The 22,445-nt window shown below is 42.6% G+C and overlaps 3 protein-coding genes across 13 annotated transcripts in view; 2 read left to right on the top strand and 1 right to left on the bottom strand.

The window, feature by feature from the left end:
* mnat1 (MNAT1 component of CDK activating kinase) overlaps positions 1–3,105 on the top strand; it is a 43,890-nt gene extending 40,785 nt beyond the window's left edge. For all 10 annotated transcript variants that reach the window (XM_037746733.1, XM_037746732.1, XM_037746739.1 and 7 more), the window contains one exon: positions 2,791–3,105. In XM_037746733.1, the coding sequence (XP_037602661.1) occupies positions 2,791–2,911 (121 nt within the window). In that variant the 3' untranslated portion in view covers positions 2,912–3,105. The remainder of the gene's footprint in view (positions 1–2,790) is intronic.
* On the bottom strand, positions 3,105–7,080 carry trmt5 (tRNA methyltransferase 5). 2 transcript variants are annotated; one of them, XM_037746727.1, is made up of 5 exons: positions 6,680–6,782; positions 5,873–6,459; positions 5,081–5,205; positions 4,331–4,970; positions 3,105–3,420 (listed from the first exon to the last, which is right to left on the bottom strand). In XM_037746727.1, the coding sequence occupies exons 1-5, from the start codon at positions 6,736–6,738 to the stop codon at positions 3,359–3,361; spliced, it is 1,473 nt and encodes a 490-aa protein (XP_037602655.1). In that variant the 5' UTR covers positions 6,739–6,782; the 3' UTR covers positions 3,105–3,358. The 2 variants fall into 2 exon arrangements, with proteins under 2 accessions (XP_037602655.1, XP_037602656.1); XM_037746728.1 differs by lacking the exon at positions 6,680–6,782 and adding an exon at positions 6,977–7,080 and having other exon boundaries at positions 3,106–3,420.
* A 49-nt stretch (positions 7,081–7,129) lies between these two features.
* Positions 7,130–21,908, top strand: slc38a6 (solute carrier family 38 member 6). The gene is made up of 16 exons (XM_037746729.1): positions 7,130–7,403; positions 10,534–10,658; positions 10,773–10,846; positions 12,127–12,179; positions 12,300–12,339; positions 14,329–14,407; positions 16,329–16,414; positions 16,509–16,567; positions 16,644–16,715; positions 17,157–17,213; positions 18,885–18,964; positions 19,071–19,171; positions 19,286–19,410; positions 20,336–20,480; positions 20,816–20,910; positions 21,048–21,908. Exons 1-16 carry the CDS (start codon positions 7,323–7,325, stop codon positions 21,129–21,131), a joined length of 1,356 nt encoding a protein of 451 aa, XP_037602657.1. The 5' UTR covers positions 7,130–7,322; the 3' UTR covers positions 21,132–21,908.
* The last annotated feature ends 537 nt before the right edge of the window (positions 21,909–22,445 follow it).

Below are 22,445 nucleotides of genomic sequence, written 5' to 3' on the forward strand. Positions count from 1 at the left end.
GGAAATCGCGCAGAACCCCGCCGGAACATTTCGCCACTTATCTTTTCACTTTGAATTACAGATGCGGCCTTGTTGCGTTTTCCAGGCAGCAGGAGTGGGGAATACTTTCGGGGTCCCGTCAGGAAAATCCCTGAGCGTTATTAGCATTAGCAGGAGACATTGCCCAGGTATTTAGAGTTCCAGACCCAAGTGGAAAAATGCTGTTGGCTCTGAACTGTTTTGATCCGCGTGGCTTTTTGAAAGAACAGCAGATGGTACGAGTAGAGTTTGAAAAATAATACAAGCACTTTATCTTCTATTATGCTTTTGAGAATACAAAAAAAATTACAATTTGACGCTCTGATCTGAGAAACAATCTGTCAAAATCATATATCACTCCTTTGAGTGTGTATACTAATGGAAAACCCCTGTCATATTCCCTTGTGGCGATTGCAGTCTGACACGCACACTGTCATACTGTGTCATTCAGTTGTCTTCATCACCTGCACTCGTCTTTTCCCACTCCTCCCCACCCCCCCCAAGCGACATAATGGGCCAGTCCAAAGTGACCCATATTTACCCAATAATACGAGGCTTTGAAAAGACCCATATCGAGTTGCAGCTAATGCTCCAGTGGGGCCCGGAGAGTGAAAGATGTTACCGGCCGACACGGCTTGGGTTTCAGGGCCCTGCGAACAAAAGGCAGTCCAGTCCTCAGAGAGAAAGGGAGAGAAGGGGGATGGGGGGGGGGGGGGTGGGAGGGCGTGGAGACTGTGAGTGCACACTGAAACAGTAGCGTCGGAGGGTCTCGAAGCGTCTGTTTCAGAGGGGTATAGTGTGTGTGTTGGATCTCGTTTTATGATTTAGGGGCCTGTTTTTGTAGGCAAATGCGCTGCACATTTTTTAATGCACTTCATGTCGTTGCACGTCTTGGGTGTTGTCAGTCCACTCTTAATGTTTCAGTATCGTCAAGTACAGTCATGTGAAAAGAGTTCAGCTTCCTCCATAGCCACTCATGTGTACGTACATGGCCTTTACAGGAAGATGCGGATACGGCCGCTGAGTTAATGGAGCAGAACTGAACTAACCTCGGGTGTTAGGGGTGAGCAGAGGGCAGACAGGGTTGGTTTAAGAGAAGAGGGTTTGTGATGATGATACCCAAAGGTGATTTCACCTCATATCCTCCCTCCTCCTTTTACTTCCCACCCCCACCACCACTCACCCTCCTCCTCCTCCTCCTCCTCCTCCTCCTCCTCCTCCCTCCTCCTCCTCCTCCTCCTCCTCCTCCTCCTCCTCCTCCTCCTCCCTCTCCTTCATGTTCTCTCTCTCTCTCCTTAGGGGCAGGCAGGTATAAAGTTACACAGAGCTCTCAGCTTTCTTGGAAGGAATGACCACATGAGTAGCTTGGGGATTAGATTAGCAGGAAGAGCAGACTTAGCCGGGCTGTAAATAGCCCACTTTTTTCACCATTAAAAAGGCCCAGTACAATATAATCAATAGATAGCACTCATCTGATGCAGGAAGCCATATGAGAAGACCTCCCTGAAGTGCTCTGAAGGACAGGCTACAGCAGCTTGGGCCTAATGAAGTTATTATTAATCACTGGGCCTCCTGTTTTGAACTTGTGTGTTGTTTCTCTAGTGGGTGATGAGTGGCCTTTGTGCGCGAGACCTGATTGACATCTCTCGCTGCTCTTCCTCTCACTTTCACCATCTGTTGTTAAGACGAGACAAGGTCATCACGTGTGAATGTTTGACTTTATGTCACAGTCATTCTAGCTTTTATTTTTCACCGAAGGCTTTAGTGTGTTACGAGCAAAGCACCTCGTACGATCATAAAACACAGAAGTTAAATATGATCTATTCAGCGTGTAGTCTCGCCAACACCTTTTTTCCTCCCTGTCCATCTCTCACACTCGTCTCAACTCTCTCAGTCTCTCCGAGCCTCCCCACAGGTGTTGGGTTACTCTGTAAAGCAGCTTGAATGGGCACAGAAATCACAGAGGGCTGTCTGTGCTCTTGATTCCCGTTTCACTTTGAAGTTTCTCCGGCTCACAGGAACAGGGGCCACAAAGCCAGACTCGTGTGAGGGCTTTAGCCAGGACTCTGATTTCTGCAGGGTGGGGGTGGGGGGAGACAGTATTGACAGGCAAGGCTACGTGTTGTCTCAGTTGCTGGAGGACTTTGCTTTTTTAGCTTTGTAGTCAAGATACTACAAGAAAGCGGTACAGAACATGTGTGCACGCTTCTCCCCCAATGACCACTTTTTGACGGCACAAAACAGTGGAGGAAGGATTAGAGTGAGTGGGGACACAGGTCAACCCCCCCTATACACACACAACTCATAAGTAGAGGGGCATCTATCACTGTGGGGACAAGACGTGGAGACTAAATTAACAGCTCGACTGTTTTTCTGTCTGTGCCCGAATGTGAAAATAAACAGTGACTTTTGGCTTTGCTTAAGAACTCGGCAAAAAAGGGGCTTTGGCAGGATACATCTGTAAGCACTTAAAAAATAAAAGACACCCATAATACTTTAATAGAGCCATGTTGGAGAGGCTTTTAGGCACAAGGTGTTCCAGTGTTAGTGTATGAGTATGTCTGTCTTCGTTGATCTCATCAAAGGGCCAAAGGGTCGCGGAGAGCCAGAAAAAATAACTTCAAGTGTGGATTTAATGAAGAATAAACTTACACTCAAGTTACACTCACAAGAAACTACTTTTTGAAAGCAGCTCTCGGGCTGCCAGTCAGTCACATTATTTACAAAATAGCTCACTGCTGTTACTGACCAGGGCTCTCTGTGTGTTCTCAGGTATCTGAACCACGTGCGGGCTGCCATGCCTCAGGACACAGCTGGAGGATACACCTCAACTTTGGCATGTCATCGAGCTATTCAGGATGCGTTCAGTGGGCTGTTCCCTCTGAAACGCTGATCCAGAACTCCAAAAGCCGGTGGATAGAAATGTGAGTGAAAGGACAATAAAAGCCACAGCGCTGCCACTACGGAGAGGGAGAAAGCTGCTGTGGTAGGTGGTACTCTGACTGATCTTTGGTCAAGGTGTAAAGGAGTTTTTTGTATTTTGTGTTAATTTTATATTTAAATAAATCACAATGAACATTGAAAAAACATTATTGTATAGATTTATTTGAAAATGAAACAACTTTGGACGTTTGATGTTAAGCTCTGAATAATAATAGTTCTAATACATTCTAGTATGAACAAAAGGAAGTCACCAATTGAAGTAAAGCTGGGTCAGGATTTCTTATTACAAGATGCAATATCATGTGTTCTAAAAGCATCAGTAAAACGTAGTTTGTAAAAAAACAAAAACGAATTCTCAACTCAAATGTTTCCTTACAGTGGCGGGTCGATATGCTGATTACGTTGAATCTGTGGCTTCTTCACACTTCTGTCTCTTTGGAGCAGGTTCTGCTGAAGGCTCTGTGGATAAACAAAATCAGATTAGAATTGAATAGTGTACAACTTTATTGTCCACCAAGTTAAAAAAAAGTCTTTGGCCCATCTGGCGGTACATTAAAACACACACATTAGGGATGACCCGAATGCTTCAAAGCTTCAACCGTTGCCATGGTAATCAACCTCCAAATCAGTATTCGAATGCTTCGTTTTTGTTTTTTATATATACGTTTGTAATAATATAAGTAATACGTATATGTATAACTACCCAAAAAATTAGCCCATAAAATAAGGAATAATCCCACAACATTATTCACATTCAACATTAATTATTATTAGTTATTTTCAGACAAATATCGCCGTTTGTTGTGTGTAGAGGTGTGTGTGTGTGTACAGTAGCGAAGCTTCGAATACCTTAGAATATTTCTCACCGAAGCTTTGAAGCCAAAAAAATGGTATTAAGGACAGCTCTAGTGCACACACAGCACATACAACAACAGTGACGGCATGAATACTTTAAGTTAGGGCTGCAAATAAAGATTATTTTCATCATTGATTAATATGCTGATTATTGTACATCAGAAACAGGATTATTGCCAAGTAGGTATATACAAGGAATTTGAAGAAAGATCTTCAGTTTGCTTTCATACAAGGTTAAAAAAGTCTATTGCTCACATTTGAGAAGCTTAAAACAGATCATTTTTGTCATTCTTGCTTGAAAAATGACTGATTAATCGATTAAACTGATTTAGTTTCAGCTCTTTTCGAAGTAGCAAAATAGAATACATGACAATTAAGCAAACGAAAAAATAAACTGATTAAAATTGAGTCTCTAAGAGCTGAGCAACGTTCACGTTTGACTACTTGTCTTTTCCCCTGAAGTCATCATCCATTTATCATTAAATTCCTCACTGTTTTATGAATGAACTCTCACCTGTCTGTTCATGATCACCGCTGAAGAGGACCTCTTTAGGGAGTGTGAAACTCACACACAGCATATCTTTGTTGGGCGCTACATTACGCACAAAATGCACCGAACAACGGTCCTTCAGGGGGAAGTCGAGGCTGCGGGAAGCCCTCTCCACCACGTCCGTCTCAGGCTGGTCAGGTTTAGAGAAGCCGTAGCAGTGCACTGTGGGTAAGTTCTCCTCACAGGAAGACTCCTGGTGCAACAGGCCTCTGAATGCGTCCAGGAAGTCCAGAGCCAAGGCGGGCAGGTTCATCACTACATGAACACTAGCTTCTCCCTTAAGCAGCGCGGGCAGCTCCTGCTTCACCGGCCCCTGGATGAACGCTCTGCCGTCCAGGTTAAAGGTTCGCACTTTCTTCTCCACCTTGTTGAGTTTGCAGTTGTGCTGCAGCCACCGGTGTGACTCTGGGTTGAGATCGTTGGCCAGGACGTTGGCACCTGAGCGGGCAGCCGGGAGGGCGAAGGGTCCAACTCCAGCGAACACATCGAACACGGTGTCGCCACGTTTCACGAGCTGCACCACGCGCTGGTGCTCTGTGCTCAGCCGGGAATTCCAGTATACACGAGAAAAATCAAACTCGTATGTCACCCCGTTTTCTTTCACCTGCAGCACAGACAAAGATTATGTCAATCAGTCAATGACCTGAATTTATCTTAGAATGACTGCACAGATGGATCATTAACATGAATTAACACATTTGTGCTTTAACTTACTTTTGCGACCATGTTCTCCTCTCCAGCCAGCACCTCCATCTTGAAGTTGCGATAAGTGGAGTCAATTATGTTTATCTTATTGACCACACAGGTAACGCCAGGGTTTTTGTCCATGATGACTTCACCTACAATAGAAGCAGCCACAAAGTTAACAATGAATATGACTTCCTAACTCTTTTTCTTTGTTAAACCATGGTCCTTTAATTTAATCAGAAAATTACACATTTACAAGAATTTAAAAAGGAAAATAAAAGCAAATCTTATACTCATCATCAGTAAGACCCTATCTTCTAAGAAAGCTGATTTAAAAAGTGTTGATGGCACTGATAAAATGTCAGCATTTCTTCCTCTTTAGAATTGATTGCTCACATGACAGTAAGTCACATTTTTAGAAGGAACTAGTTGCCTGGTTAAAGCAAAACACTGTCCATTTACAGAAGTGTGTGCTTGAAACATGACTTGCTAAACATCCACTAAGACGTATGTATTTTTCACTGTAACAATTTTGAGAGCACACGGTAACAAACGTGATTCAAACATATATGGACAGGTCAAAAATTAAAGGAAAACCCTCAATAAAGGAGTGGAAAAACTAAAAATACGGACACGTCCATTCAGTGAAATGGTTCGATCAGTATCAGAATGATGTGAAATACACAATTGAACAGCTATGGGAGATTTTGGAGCAACGTGTTAGACAGCGCTCTCATCAAAAGACACCTTATTATGCGTTTTTTCCTTTCATTTGTCACCCATCTGTACTGAAATCCTTCATCAACATCTGCCTCTCACCTATGAGGTTCTTATATGGGAGCTGGTGGTCCCTCAGGTTCATGTGTGCGATGTGTCCCACCCGGCTGAACCCAGAGGTCACGTCCTGACCCTGAGGGAGCACAGCCTCCAGCACCTCTTCACTCTTCAGGTTGTGATAGGTGAGCCGCAGCTCGTAGTGCTGCAGCTCTTCGGGGACACTGAATGACCTCAGAGCCTCGGCTTCAGCTTCACTGAAGGAGCTGGGAGAGGTCACTCTGTGGGGGTCCAACAGCAATAAACGAAAGTCACTACTCTCCTCTTTGTCCTGCACCACTCTGGGCACCCCTGGGCGCTGGATGGTCGCCTTCCTCAGGCTCTTGACCACTTTGTTTAACACGCCAGTGGGCACCCGTATAGCTGGGACAGTAATGGTCTGTGTGAAGGCCTCTTTGTCCAGGGAGGTCATACCCCTGACCTCTGGAGGGGGCCGGTACAGTTTAGGCTCCATTGTGGGCTTCAGAGCAAAGCCTGAAGCTGGCAGCGAGGCAGACCAGAGGCTCCGATACGCTAAGGCAGTTTTTAGGTTTCTTTCACTTTGTGCAGACGTAAAGACTCTGGAGAAGAGCCTGAAATGACAAAAACGTTGTGATTAAGGAGCAGAAATTTAAAAGAAACTCATCCTAACTGTGACTTGAGTTTCAAGTTTCAAGTTTATTTGTCATATGCATTTAAAAGTACAGTGTACAGTGAAATGCAATAAAATGCATTTGACCCTTTTGCTCTCTCTCAGCCCTTAAAATCTATAAATAGTACAGTTGATAAATACTATAATAAATAAGACAATACCTGAGAATAAAATTATAAAACAACCTAAAACATCCATAAAACAATCCACAGCTCTGCATTCATTTAGTGCTTCTGTTCAGTAGTCTGAACGCCTATGAGGGTATCTCATAGGCGTTCAGAAATACTCTGTATGAGAGCCTGAAATGACAAAAACGTTGCGATTAAGAAGCGGAAATAAAAAAAAAACACATCCCAACTGTGACATGAGAGTTCAATCTAACAAAACTGAGCAATTTCGTGTTAAATAGACAGTAATAACGCTGTTATTTTCGAGAAAAATCACATTCAAGAGCTCACCTCAACATCCTCCGCTCTCAGGCATGCTTGAAAATGCGTCATCGGCGTTCGACCAGAGCCGGCTGCTGATTGGTCGACCGAGCGGAGAGCCGCGTTCTGATTGGCCGGTCTCCCTTCCTGACGTGTTAAATGCGACGGAAATGACAGGCACCTGACCAACGTGAGTGATAAACAACAACAACAGTCAGCAGCTGATGAGTTAGTTGATAAGAGGGGAGTTTAAAAGTGATTTAAGAGGAAGATGTGACTGCCATAACTCCTCAGGACTTCACGCTGACTGGTGTGTGGAGTTTGGAGACAAGAGAGAGTTTGTTTCTTGTAGTTTGAGAGTTTTCTAGAGTAGAAAATGAGCATCAATAGAAGACTAAATAGTGGATCTGTCGGCGGGGACGTCGAGGAAAACGAGACTACACCTTTATTATTAGATGTAAGTACTAAAACAAGCACCACGTCTCTCTCAAATTGAGCTGAAACTAGTGTTTTAGTCTAAATATGTGAACTTCAGGACTAATAAGCTGCACTAGCTGCTCCATGCAGAGGTAAACTATCCTTAAATTGAGTTTAATGATTTGTTAAAATGTTATTTATGACAGACATCATGTGCTTCTTCCTGAAAACGTCTTCAGTTTCAAGTTTCCTTTCTGCCTCTGTCAGCACTTAACAGGGAAAGTCCACCATCAAACTGAAACTGCACCATAGCTATTTTAATGGTTATTTTCCTTCTGAGGATATCTTAAAAAATATTCTACATGTCATTTGTACCTTTTGCAATATACACCTAAAGTACAACTACCTGTTTACATTTATTTATTTATTACATCTACCCTACCTATTTTACAAGTGCAATTACCTCTGTTTACATTACATCTATTTTTATATTTTATACTTCTAGTGTAACACTTCTGTTTATATTTATTTATTACATCTACTTTACCTGTTTTATTTGCTTTATAACTGTGTGTGTGTGTTTTACCTGTTATATGTTGTATCTGCCTCGTTTAGTCTTGTCAAGTATTTGTTTTAAAGCACATGACCAGAAGTGGCAACTGTGCATCTTGTTGTATTTAATACAATGACAATAAAGCTTTCTATTCTATTCTATTCTATTTAAAGGGGAAGTCCACTGATTTTACACAAGACATTCAGTTTGCTCCTCATGATTAATACCATACAGACCATAAAACAGTTATCTAATATATTATGTGGCTCTGTGAGATTTCCAAAGTTTACATACTAAATCCCTTCATTTAATTTAGATTTAACTTAATTGTTTTGTCTAAAAACAGTCAGCATTTAAAGATATTGAGTCTAAAAACCACCAGAACCAGCCTTAAATAGCACACCATGAGTAATTTTTCTGAACTTGTAGTAATAATAATAATAATAATAATAATAAAGTTTATTTATGTAGCACTTATCAAATCCATGTCACAAAGTGTTTTACAACAAACACAACGATAATCAAAATCCATCAATGAGAAAGAGGGATAAACTTAAAACAATGAATGACTGCATGGCACCCTATTCTCAACATCAAGAACAAAGTACAGTCCAAATCAATAGTTAAGAAAATCCTTTAAAAAATGATAGCAAAGCCTTACGATATAGATAAGTGTTTAAGCGTGATTTAAAACAAGATACTGATGACCCAAACCGGAGCCAAGGAGCCCTAACAGCAAACGCTCGGTCCCCTTTAGTTTTTAAGTGTGAGGTGGGAACAGTCGGCAGGTTCTTGCCTGAGGATCTCAGGCTGTGCACTGGTTGGTAAGGGGACAACAGCTCAGATATATGTTCTGGGGCCATGAAGAGCTTTAAAAGTAATAAGTAAAATCTATCCTAAAACCAGGATAAGGCATTAAAGTTGGAGTGATGTAGAATGTAAACTCCTCCTCGGGTTGCTAAAAAAATATTAATTCTCAACAGAAATAGAGAGGACATAGCCCGAGTGTCCTAAGTGGTAGCTGCATCACACTCAAAACGTGTATTGATAGTGTCATCACCACTGATTGTGTGCACCAACAGTCCATCAGTGGAGTAGCTTCAGCATTTGACTGTGAAAGATATTGGCATTTAGTTTGTCTCTCTGATGTTGAACAAAAGAGTAAATGCTTCAGATTTACAAAGCAGTATTAGGTTGTTTTTAAGTTCGGAACAATGTGCAAATTGTATTTTGGGTCAATTTTCTCTTGAATATCTTTAACAGTACATATTCAGAAGAAATGCAGATAGAGAAGAGTTTTTGCAGGGTTCATCAGTAGTAGTGAGTAATCTGTCATAGTGTACACTGATCAGTGTCGTTCATTTACTGTTTTCATGTGACCAGAAGCCCTCACTCAAAGGAAGAGAGTGGTGAGAGGGGAAACACATTAGCACTTAATTTGGTGACTCTTTGTCATGTTAGGTTAATTAACGACACCACCCATGGTAAAACATGTCTCTCAAATGACTTTACAGTGAACATGTTATCTAGATTAATCCCATCACCAATCTGAAACCCAGCACAAAACATAAATTGAAAAGGAACCAGGTGAGATGGGATTTGTCTGTTATACTGATGGGTTTGTTGTTTCACTCAGCACTGTGCTGAGATGTGTTTTACCCAACTGTGACCCTGAACAGGATAAACTGGTGATGAATACATCTGTATGGAATACATTAATTTGTTTATGTTAACACATTATTTTTGCCATTGCATATTCAATCTAAAAGTCTCATTTTTAGCATCTTCAAATCCGTGTAATTCTGCATTATAATTTTGCATGGCAACCAGTAGGGGCATAAATCACAAGTTTCATCACAATATGATACGATTCTTTGGAAATCAGGGACCTGCGTTCCATATGAGACAATATCATATGTCCATTTAACACAATCAGTGACATTTCTGTCAACTCACAAACAACAACTAGAATATGATTTGGTTTATTACTGGGCTTTTCCAGACATTTAAATGAAAAACACTTTTAATAAATATAAAGTGGGAATTTCAAAATAATCGTTTCTTAAAGATGACGATGTGTATCGATATTTTCACTTTACATCGCTGATATTGGATCGTTGATCATTGCATCGATCCAGATCGATGTATCGTTACACCCCTAGCAACCAGTCTACATTTCCATCTGGTGTTGTTGTTAACTTCCTGTCTTTCAGTACTGTAACTCAGGGTGAATCTGATTTAGCGGCCCGCAGGTCAATCCGAGCTTGTTGTGACACTGACACCAGAGTTGCCACTCGTTCTCTCCAGGATATCCCCTATTAGAGAGGTCAAGCAGTTTGGGCAGCTCCCCTTATCCTGAGCTCAGGCAGCTGTCCCACAGCTAGCAGCTCAAATCCCACCCCATCCATTCCCATTTCCATTCCCTGATCCTGCATGCCATTGCAGTGTTGTTTCATGACATCCATCATCAGGGCCGGCCAGTTGTTCTTAAACTGTCAGGAGCAATTCTCTTAAAGCTCTTGCAAAAATAATCAGATTTCTTCTACTCCGTTGTCTTCACACTCATTGTTCTACCTCTTTATCTTGTATCCACATGTTATCTCTGCTATGTGTGCAGGGATCAGCGTCGACCAAAGGAGCCTCCTTCGCCTCCTCTGTGTTTAACCTGATGAATGCCATCATGGGCAGCGGCATACTGGGTCTAGCTTATGCTATGGCTCACACTGGAATAGTTGGTTTTTGGTAGGAATGCTCTTAATACACCTTTTACATTTAAATATCTGACTGCTTTTTAAATAAATCAGACATAAAACTACATGTATGCTAACTTCTACTCTATGTACCCTTCCTCTCTAGTATCCTGTTAGTAGTAGTGTCCAGCCTGGCAGCGTACTCTATACACCTCCTTCTGAAGATATGTGACCAAACAGGTGAGAGACTAACAATGCATACACAGTCTAACTTTAGATTATCACTTCCCTTTGCGTTTATCCAGGGGGTTTCTTCCAGATTTTTTCATCCTGGACTGTCCCCCTTCACTTCACTCATGATTACATCACTATTCAGGGAAGCAGCTGACATGTTGTGGCTCTTCTTTATTCACTTCCTACTTGTGATTGAATCAGGTGATGTGTAAAGAATGTTTAAAAGGGTCCAAGGAGCCATGAGACGAGATAAGAAGAGATAACAGTGGGATGTTGTTTAGTAGTTATCACTCAAATACTGTTTTCTGAGAGTTATTTGAGGGAAGGGACATCCTATCCTGATTTTTGATCATCTTTGAAAGGGAACTCCACCAATTTTACACATTAAAGTGTATTTTCAGGTATTGGGGATGACCACAGCATACGTGATAGAGCTGTCTGATAAATTGCTTCAGGTTCAGTTGGGTCTGAAGACTACGAGTTTGAAATGAAAAAAATCTGGAAATGTGGAGTTAGGATGAAGTGAGTTTACGTAGCAGACCCCTGTAGCCCGCTCCTCATCTCTGCCAGAGGCTAGCAGCTCAAGAATATATTAGCCACTACAAGCATAGCACACCCAAATGTACGACTGAACTTTCAGTAGGCACGTTGCATTGTGGGTAATGTATGCACCAGGTTTTGAAATGTTAGAAGAAGAATGCCTGGACTAAAAAAGACAATATATCTGGTTCTGCTGCATCTAGGGCTGTTCCGAATACCATTTTTTGGGCTTTGAAGCTTTGGTGGGAAATATTCAAAGGTATTCGAAGCTTCGCGGCACAGCAGGATGACATGTTCTTCTGTCTGTCGGCCTCAATCCCCCCCGTTTCAGTGCCCGAGACTGTGTCGCTGCCGCACTACTGTCCACACACGCACCTCTACACACAACAAACAGCGATATGCCTCTGAGAATAACTAAAAATAATTAATGTTGAATATGAATGATGATTAAGGTTGTGGGATAATTCCTTATTTTATGGGCTATTTTGGGGATTTGTACTTAATTAATTATATACTTGGATATAAAAAAAAAGCCGAAGCATTCGAATAGTGATTTGGAGGTTGAATAATACCGTGGCAACGGTCGAAGCTTCGAAGCATTCGGGTCGGCCCTAGCTGCATCAGTTTTGATCATTTCTGTTTTAAACTGTCCATCGTGGATCCAACTGTGTTTATAGGAGAGCACTGCTGAGTCGGTTGAACACTCTTTTAAGTAGTTGTGACTGTTTTTTATTTGACTCTCATAGGTATCAATTCATATGAAGACCTCGGAGGAAAAGCCTTGCAAAAAACAGGAAAAGTAAGTCTTTTGGATTAGTGTGAATCTCCGTCAAAAAAAAATAATTAATTCACTAATTTCTATTTTCCCCATGACCAGAGGAAATGTTTACACTAACCACCTTTTCAAACTTCTTTTTAGGTTCTGGTTGGAATTTCTATTATCATCCAAAATATTGGTGGTAAGTCAGCTCCCATTTCACTGCACAGTTGCATACATTTCTTTGACATGTTGAACATAAACCAATTTTGTGTTTTTTTTTTTGAAGTGTTGAAGAGGGTGCACAGTGCTGCAGGGTCAGACTGTGGCCAGTGTATTTTGGAGGCAGATAGTGCCTCCTACTGGTGATCAGAAGCCTCTGTTTACTCCCTTCTTCCTGTGAGGCTATTATACAGATTCTGTGATAACCTTTGACTCTGTAGCCGCTGTCCTCCCGGCCCCCTCCCCTGGGCCTGAAACCTGACTTCTCGTCTAATTGATCACTGATGGTAAACCCACCCAGTGTTGAGTAACCTAATGGGACCCCTCCCTTTATCCCCACACTTCTCTCTCTCTCTCTCTCTCCTACTACCATCTACCCACCCGTCCCTCAGCCACAAACTGCTCTTCTCAGACAGTGGAGAGCTGAGGTGATCGCTCCTCTGCAGTCATTAGTGGCACGGCTGAGTGGATTATTGCCGTGCCCTCTGGTATGTTTGTGGTTTTCCCAGCATGGGGCAGTATGTGTGAGAGTGTGAGAGCCTGCACTGCAGCCTGCATCTGTCTGCACCTCGGGCCCCTTTTATAAGAGTGCAATTAGCCTCACTCTGGGTAAACATTCATCTGTACTGCCAAAGGCTGATGGGCCAATTGACCTTAATTACTGACCAGCTCAGGGCTCTCACAGCCCGCCCGTCCCCTCACTCTTAATGAAATGAAAGTGGCTCTGTCTTGTGTTGAACACACTCTCCCACTGTTCGCTGACCACACACAGAAGGTTTGCATCAATTTTCCCAAACGTTTTACATACATGCTTATTATTAGAATATGTTTTCCTACCACTTGGCCAATAACAATCTTTTTCCTTCACTCAAGGGCCTTTTTTTCTGTTTAGAGATGTGAGTATTATCCCACCAGGAATTCTCATCAAAGTGTTGTTGTGCTTCCCGCAACCCTACTGCATGAAATTCAACCATTGCATCATGCCTGTTGTGTGAGCCCTGTCAGTGTGCCTTTGTGTGGTGGAAAAGATTTTTTGTTTTTTGTGGTTCGCTTAAATTGTTGGATGAAAGTTTTTTTTGCGGAAAAACTTTTTTTGGCTAAATCACTAAAGCAACTGCTGCCTCAAAATAACCGTATTGACAGATTTTAGTGCTTATAAATGGCATTCGTTATTCACAGTGTGAGTGTCCTTGTGTCTGTGTGGGCTGGAGGGTTATTGGAGGAATTTTCTTTTATAAACAAATACAGGATCTGAGGGATTATGGTCTAGGCTTATTTAACGGCGAGTGCAAGACCTGCCTCGGGGGGCAGTGAGGTCCCAGCTAACTCCGGCTCCGCCTGGCTTCACAAATATAAATCCCTTAACATTATCTCCCTTTATGACTGACCACACACTGCATCTGAGTCCCGTTTCAGCCACAAACGTCCTCTCCATCTCCCCTTTCCCATTTTCCTCCTGGTGTTTTTGGGGGCTGATATGACCCTCAGGAAGTGACCCCCATCCCCTCTCTGATTGGCTGTCCGTTGGAAGGATGTTGGAGCCCGTCGGAGGCTGATAATATCCTGTTTCCTAGTGAGGTGGAGCAGTGGGAGAAATACCTGGATTAGCGTCAGAGATCGTTATTGTTAGCATTCCTCCCCCCACCTCCTCGCACTTCTCCATCCTGGCTGCTACTCCTGGTTTCCAGCAGTTGGAAGATCTGCATAATGTCTGCTCCTCTGCACCGAGGGCTTTGCTGGTGATCCCCTTGAGCTGCTTGCCCCACCCATCTGCATTAACTCAGAGCCGCAGTTCCCCCTCCACCCTGCCTTCCATTTCCTCGCGCTGGGAAACACACACCGCCCTCACACAGCGATTCGGGATTGCTTGTTGCCACATACAGTCATCTGATTTAGTCGTTTTGGTATCATTGTGTGCTTTTATTTTATTTAGACATTTTCTGAACCTGTTTTCCTCTCCCCCCCTCAGCCATGGCATCCTATTTGTTCATCCTGAAGACGGAGCTGCCTGCAGCCATCGACAGCCTCTTGGACCCAGGCAACACAGGGTGGGTATACGTACAGCACCACGTTCTCCGCCAATAAGAAAATGTGGTTCAAAATGTGTCACAGCTGCGGGTGAAACCAAGCCATTCTTTTAGATTAACTCCACTAAGATAACGCATGAGTCATTCCTGTTCCCATGATGTTGTAGATTATACCTTTGGCCTTCCAATAAGTCAAATTTGACACTCGTGCACCACAAAGCTAAACAAACTGGAATTAGTCGGGCAGTGAGAAATGTATGATATGGTAGAAGAAGATCTCTCATCAAACCACAGTACACTACTAATACATTGTCTGTGAGCATGCTCTGTGCTGTCTGGCCTGAATCACGCCCAGAGGAAATGCATTTACGATGCAGAGCCATACATCACCCATCATGAGCAGCCTGTAGTCTTTCATTGGCCTACGTGGACGAGCCTGCAGCCCCTCGTCCCAGGCCAAGAATGTAACTTCTATCACTTTATTATTGGCCACACTGGTTTAAGCAAGAGTCGTAGCTGCTCTCTCAGCCCGATCCGTCAACATCTGAATCTTCCGCACACAGCTGCTTTGTATTAGTGCTCTCATTTCACCCCCCCCAAATCTCTCACACATGTTCCCCGGAATCAGACTGATACAAGGGGATATCAGTTTTGCCATTCTAATTACAGCTCACTGCTGAGGGAAACAAAACATTTCTGTTAATGAGTGGCTTTGGGATGTTAACAGACACATACTCAATTCCATCAAAGCCTAAATGAGCGAGTTGTTTTATATTAAAACGTCTGGCTCATTTATCATAATCTGACAGAGCGCAAACACAGTTGTGCTCAATCTTTTAGTCTTGCGCTAATGGACTGTATGTCCTGTTCAAGTTTCTCTCTAAGGCCAAAAGACGTGGACAGCTGTTGATTTGGGTTTGTGCTGCACTGGCCAGATTTATGCTGATCTTCAACACTATGTGCAGATTGACTCATTGGCATTCATACTCTAACTTCATACCTTGCAGCTATCCTGCATCTTATCATAGCGTGAAATGTTCCACATTTCATGGGTCTTCTAGGTATCCTGCGCCTTTACAGTAAGCCTCGAGCCTCCTGAGAGTGGATCCTAGTGGTGGTGGGGATTTTTTATACATCCCTGTGTGTGCATAATGTTCTGTAAAAGTGGAGAAGGGGGTTAGCTAAGCTGCGGTCGAGCGGTTCGGCTAAACTTAGAGTTGGAGTAGAGGTGATTGGACAAGAGAGAGTCAGGGTCAGAGCAGGGGTCTCCGTAACATCCAGTCACAGGGCAGAAACAGCGTAGACGCACAGACAAATCCATCAGCGCCTATGGTAACGCCACAGCTGTGAAACTGCCAAACAGGGGTCAGTGGGTGTTGATGTGGTCGGAGCAGGTGCTGCTGACTGTGGGAGCCCCATAAAGAGTGGTGGAGCCAGTCCCTCATGACCCCACGCTGCGGTCCAACATACAGCAGCGCCTGGCAGCACCCTTCCCCACCCGACCCCGACCCCAGCGGAGCCGGCATGCCTTCCACATGTGTCACCTCGAGCGCTGCCCCTCTTCCTCCTCCTCCTCCTCCTCCTCCTCCTCGTCTAGCTCCCCAATCCCGAATAAACCGCCAAGGCTATCCCTCAGCAAAGGAAAATATTATTCCCCCTCTCCGAAAAACCCGGCAAGTGAAATGTGGTCTCATCTGACGGAGCGACACAACGTTTGCATGTGAATTACATAATTGTTATGGTTCGCAAGAACTAAAGCCCTTAATTCGTACCACATGATGAATCTGTCGTTCCGTATTTGAACACGAAATGGAGACAAATTTCCAGAGTTGGTCCATTTTTTAAAGCTCTGAAGCTTCATCCCTGTCGTCCCTGACGCTGCAGGACCGAGGAGATGATGATGATCATTCAATAATTCATGTCCTTCATTCTTGTTTTCCAGACATGCCTGGTATGAAGATGGCAGGTTGCTTTTGACCCTAGTTACAATTTGTATTGTTCTACCTCTGTCAATATTGCCTAAAATTGGTAAGTATGTAGATCAAATGTGATCATCTTGATTTGCTGCCCTGACTGGTTTTTAATTCTTGTTTCTCACCACATCTTTTTCTCACCATTACAGGCTTCCTGGGCTACACCAGTGGCATCGCCTTTATCTTTATGCTGTACTTTGCAGTTGTGGTGAGTTTAGATATAAAAAAAAAAAGTTTTTTGCCAACTTTTCTGTTGTTGACATGTTGTCTCGCCTCCTCTCCAGGTTGTGGTGAAGAAATGGTCCATCCCCTGCCCCCTGCCTCACAATATAACCACACTCCCAGGTGACATCAAGGTAACAACAACAACCCACATTTCCTTCTATTCTTGTCCACGTGCACACAAACACGCATACATAAGATACTGCAGGTCTGAGGTAGGTAGTCTGGGCCAGACGGTCACGGCCACAGGATTATGAGGAGACTGAGTTTACTGATTACTCTGGCTGATGAGGACCAGAGGAGGCTGCAGCAGAGAGCTGCGTATGGTGAATGGTGCCAGTCCTGAGGGGAAGGAAGTTCAGGTGACCTTGCATCAGTCTGGAAATGACCTCTGGCCTTTTTGAATTATACAGCCCAGAGTATAGCTGCAGACCTGGCATGGTTTAATTCGATGGTTGTTTTTCCTTTTAGCTCCAAAGCCAGGCAATGGAAACATAAAGCTCTATGTTGCAGCACTGCAGAAGTCGTCTCCTCTCCGCAATAACACGCTCCCTCTTCTCTCCTTGTTTCTCCAGATATCAAATTCCTCTGACTCAGATTGTACACCCAAACTCTTTGTCATCTCCAGTAAGGTACGTGTATGAAACCAGCCTTTTTTTCTCTCTATGCTGCCCACGCAGAATCTGTGAGGTGGCACTGAGCAGTTGTTGAAAGTAGGTCTGCTGCATTTCTTTGACTCTGGTGGTGAGAAGTCTCACTCTCTTCCTAAGTTTGGGCTGCATATACTGTATGTAAGGAACTCAGGTGCACTATTCAGCTGCCACTCACATTTATGTTACATGTAAAGGCCATATGTACATGCAGAATTACACGAAGCACATGTTTGGTCCAGATGTTTAAACACAACTTGACAATGTTTTGCGAGAAGATCCGAAAAAAGTCACACATAGGCTGCGTTCACAGCAGATCCGGCGGTGCGGTGAAAACACAAGTCCTCCCATTTTCATTTTGAATAGGGGTATCAATCAATCAATCAATCTTTATTTATATAGCACCTTTCGAACACATAAAATGCTCTTCAAAGTGCTTTACAAGCGATTGTCAAATGTCATAATTAACAGTTACTCAAAGTAGTAAAGTTTTGATAAAACAAAATGAGTAAAATAGAGTATAAAATAGTACAAATAATAAAATCTAAATTGTAAAACACTACATGAAAGCCAGACTGAAAGGATGGGTTTTTAGTTTACCTTTAAAAAAAAATATCTATTTTCAGCTCTTCTCAGATCCTGTTGAAGGCTGTTCCAGCGGCGTGGAGCATAATGGCTGAAGGCAGCATCGCCAAATGTTTTTGTTCTGCTAAAAGAGAAGAACCAGAGATTCAGAGGGGTCTTCCTGGTTCATAAAGCAAAAGCATTTCTGAGAGGTAGTCTGGTGCACGGCCTTGCAGTGCCTTATAAACTAATAAACTAATTTAAAAATCAACAGGTAACCACTGTAAAGACTTTAAAATAGGTGTAATGTGTGCTCTCCTTTTGGTCTTGGTACTGCGGCAGCCGCAGGGTATGCCATTTTAAAAAAAAAAAAAGGGCAACAGCATGCGGTGGAAAAGTAGAAACAGAATCAACTTCAACGCAACCCGACGTCATGCTGCGGTGGCCAATCACGTAAGCGGCAATCCAGAGCTGTACAACCGTGCCATAAGGGATCAAAAGACGTTAATCGTTGCTGTCACCGCTGCATAATCCTGCAGCGAACCGCTGAAACGCCTGATCTGGTGTGAATGCAGCCTTACACAGTCATTGGTAATATACTGTATATTTCCATCCACTGAATACATTTACTCAGGAAAGGTCACACCTGAACTTTGCGTCTCTACACGGATGCAGCCCAGATGGTAGTTACTACTTAACCATACCTTGATGGTCAAGTATACCTCGCTTTGGTGCTTCACGTCGTCTGCTCTCTCCAGGCTCTTCCCCTGTTCCCCTCCAGATACAAAAACACACGCCGCATACACACATCCATGCTCATACGCCACAGACACACTCACCCAGGAGAGTGTGTCTGTGAGAGGGAGAGAACTGCAGTAAAAGTGAAACGCCAGAGCGAGTCTCATGCCGGCGGCTTAAAGAAATAACATGACAACTAATATTTGTACTCAATGTTGGCGATATCATCATTTACTACATCCCACGTAGAACAAGATGCAATACATCAAGTATATTCAATATATCAGCCACCCCTACCTTGACCCACCTGTCCCCTCACTCCTGTGTAACGCTGACTGAAATGTGTTGCAGAGCGGCTACGCCATCCCCACCATGGCCTTCTCCTTCCTGTGCCACACGGCTATCCTGCCAATCTACTGCGAACTAGACCGGTCAGCACTGCAGCTTTACTTTTACTGTGTAACTTAAGTCATTGAGTCTATTGTTCACCAGCCAAGTAAACATTGCGCTCAATGAATGCATTCTTGTGTCTTTCAGACCTACTAAAGCCAAGATGCAGAAGATTACAAATGTCAGTATTAGCCTCAGCTTCCTGGTTTACCTCATTTCTGCTCTGTTTGGCTACCTCACCTTCTACGGTAAGCCTGCAGTGACACACTTTACCGCAACTACTTAACTCTAGCTGCTTTTTCCGAGCCCTGTCATATTGGTTCGCATCGTACCCTCACTTTATTCTTGTCTCCTGCTCGTAGATCAAGTGGACTCGGAGCTGTTGCTTGGCTACGATATGTACATGCCTCGGGACATCATGGTGATGGTGGTTCGACTTGCCATCCTGTTCTCGGTGTTGCTGACTGTACCCCTTATTCAGTTCCCTGTGAGTACACCGACCCCGGAATATTCTTTTAAAGGACCAGTGTGTAACATTTCAGGGGATCTATTAGCAGAAATGGAATATAATATTGATAACTCACTCACGCGGCTCACACTGTATCTTTAACACAACCCAAAAGTACCAAAGAGTGTCCCAATGTCCTCATTTTGGATTCTTTTCTTTTCAATTCTATGAAATTACTTAAAAGCAAGAAAGGGCTGAAGTTGTTGGACTCATACAGCTGCATTTCTTTCACAAGCCTCTGATGTAAAATTAAGTTTTATTTGAGTCTTTGTTTATATGTTTGTATTATTGGTAGGACTGTCAATCAATTAAAATAGTTAATCGCAAATTAATCACACATTTCTTATCTGTTCAACATGTACCTTTAAAGGGAGATTTGTCAAGTATTTAATACTCTTATCAACATGGGAGTGGACAAAGATACGTGCTTTATACAAATGTGTGTATATATTTATTATTAGAAATCAATTAACAACACAAAACAATGACAGATATTGTCCAGAAACCCTCACAGGTACTGCATTTAGCATTAAAATATACTCAAACCATAAAATGGCAAACTGCAGCCCAACAGGCAACAACAGCTGTCAGTGTGTCAGTGTGCTGACTTGACTATGACTTGCTCCAAACTGCATGTGATTATCATAAAGTGGGCATGTCTGTAAAGGGGAGACTCGTGGGTACCCAGAGAACCCATTTTCATTCACATATCTTGAGGTCAGAGGTCAAGGGGACACCTTTTGAAAATGCCCATGTCAGTTTTTCTTCGCCAAAATTTAACGCAAGTTTGGAGTGTTTTTTAGCCTCCTTCTTGACAAGCTAGTATGACATGATTGGATACCTATGGATTCCTTAGGTTTTTTCTAGTTTCATATGATAAGCTTTGTTTGTGTGTGCGCTTCAGGCCCGAAAGGCTGCTGTCTTGCTGATGTATGGAAGACGTCCCTTCTCCTGGCCGATCCACATCATTTTGACTCTCATCATCCTGAGTGTGGTGCTGCTGCTGGCCATCTTTGTGCCTGATATCAAAAATGTCTTTGGAGTTGTGGGTATGTGAAATGTTTTTTTTGCTGTATTCTGGTCTTTTATAAATCCTATAATTATTATTATTATTATTTTTAAGGACACAGTCATTTTGCATTAACAGTGACCTTGAAATACTCTGATCTGTTTTCAACTACAGCAGACATTAAACGCAGCCAAGCTCTCAGCCAAGATGTCAATATTCCACAGTTATTGATCGTGGTGGCTAAAATCACAGTACCTGCTTATACATAATTAATGGTGCAGTCCTGCTCAAACAGTTTATGAAGCTGCTATTGTCGGACATATATACAGTATGTTGTCTGTGCAATTCATGTGACGTTCCTGTTTCTTTCCCCAGGAGCGACAACATCCACCTGCCTGTTGTTTATTTTCCCCGGCATTTTCTACCTCAAGATCAACAGAGGACCCCTCAAATCCTTCGACTCCATTGGGGTAACTAAACACTGATATAATCTATCGATCTAATCTATATAGATATAATGAATGCTCACCGACTACAGCTTCTGCGTACATTTTTATTTATTTTGACCTTGTTCTGACTGTGTTGTTTTTGCTCTTTGTGTCTCCAGGCTGGACTTCTGGTGGTCTTTGGTTTCATTATGGGAATCATCAGCTTCTCTGTCATTGTCATCGAATGGGTACATGACTCATAATCCCGCCTGGCCCCTCTTTCAGGGCAAAGCGTGCCAAAGAAACTGAATAGTGGATAAAGAAAGGGAATAGACACCTCAGGGAGATTATTTATGGAAACGTTGTTCTCAACTCTAGACTTGTGTTTGTTTCTATCCTTCTAAATTACAAACAAAGACCAAACTCATAAGAACTTCTCATATTACACTCACCTTATTTTTACACGCTGACTTTTAAATTTATACCCAATTCAGAGCAAATCTTTATTTTTTTTTTTTTAAATCTTCATAGAACAAAAGATAGGTGAAGTTTACTGTGTCAGAGCGATACAAGAAAGCAAGTTGACCATTATCTTTAAGTTCATTTTATGAACTTGATTTTCATTTTTACTTTCCGACAGCCTTTGTATTGTCTGTGTGCATGATAATCACCGTATGTAAACCAATCTGACTGTATTTGAAAATGCTGTTAGTCCAAGACTGAACCATATATGTGTCAAAAAATGTGTTGTGCAACATTTATACATACACAATCACTTATACTCAGTCCCTTGATTATTTAAATGTTATTTTATTCACATTTGTTGTTTTGGATTTTCTTTTAAACTTGTTTTATATCATTTAAAGCATGTATTGATTTTCCAAACAGTTCTGCTTCTACTTGTATTCTCTACCTTTTTAAATGAATGGGACCAGATAATTCCAATGTATTGTATGTGGTTATAATATACAGTAGAATAATATAATAATGTTCTTCAAATTATTTGGATTTAATAAAAAGGGAAATTGTTTATGTAGTGACATGTCACTTTGCTCATTTAACCACTAACCCGTCTTCATTAGTGTTGTGGGAGGCTCATCAGTCTAACATGTCACATTCATGGCTGTGTGTATTTGATTGGCAGGCGTAGCATTGACGCTGAGACCTGCTCCTCAGCGCTGTGCTGTGGGTTCAGCCTGCAGCTAATGAAAGCCACATGCTCGGTACGTTTCTAATCATGATGCTGTTTAGATTGTCTCCATGCTGCCTCTGGAACCTACAGCCATCCGACTGCTGCTTTTAATCTAAGGAATTAGGCAGTGCGGCCCCGCCGTCCCTGCAGAAAGCAGTGGCTGCCCGCTCTTCACGCCCCCTTAAAGAGGTCCCCCAGTCCAGGAAATACCCCATACCTCCATCCTCCACTCTGAAGGACACTCCCATAAAGTCAGCGCACCACTATCAACTCTGAACATACAGTATATTTGATAGTTGATGGTGGAAAAAGCACTCAGACCCTTTACTTAAGAACCGATAGGACAATGTAAATTATACTCCATTACTTGAGTAAAAGGACTCGT

The sequence above is a fragment of the Sebastes umbrosus genome, chromosome 16 (assembly GCF_015220745.1).
Source record: "Sebastes umbrosus isolate fSebUmb1 chromosome 16, fSebUmb1.pri, whole genome shotgun sequence".
NCBI lineage: Eukaryota > Metazoa > Chordata > Actinopteri > Perciformes > Sebastidae > Sebastes > Sebastes umbrosus.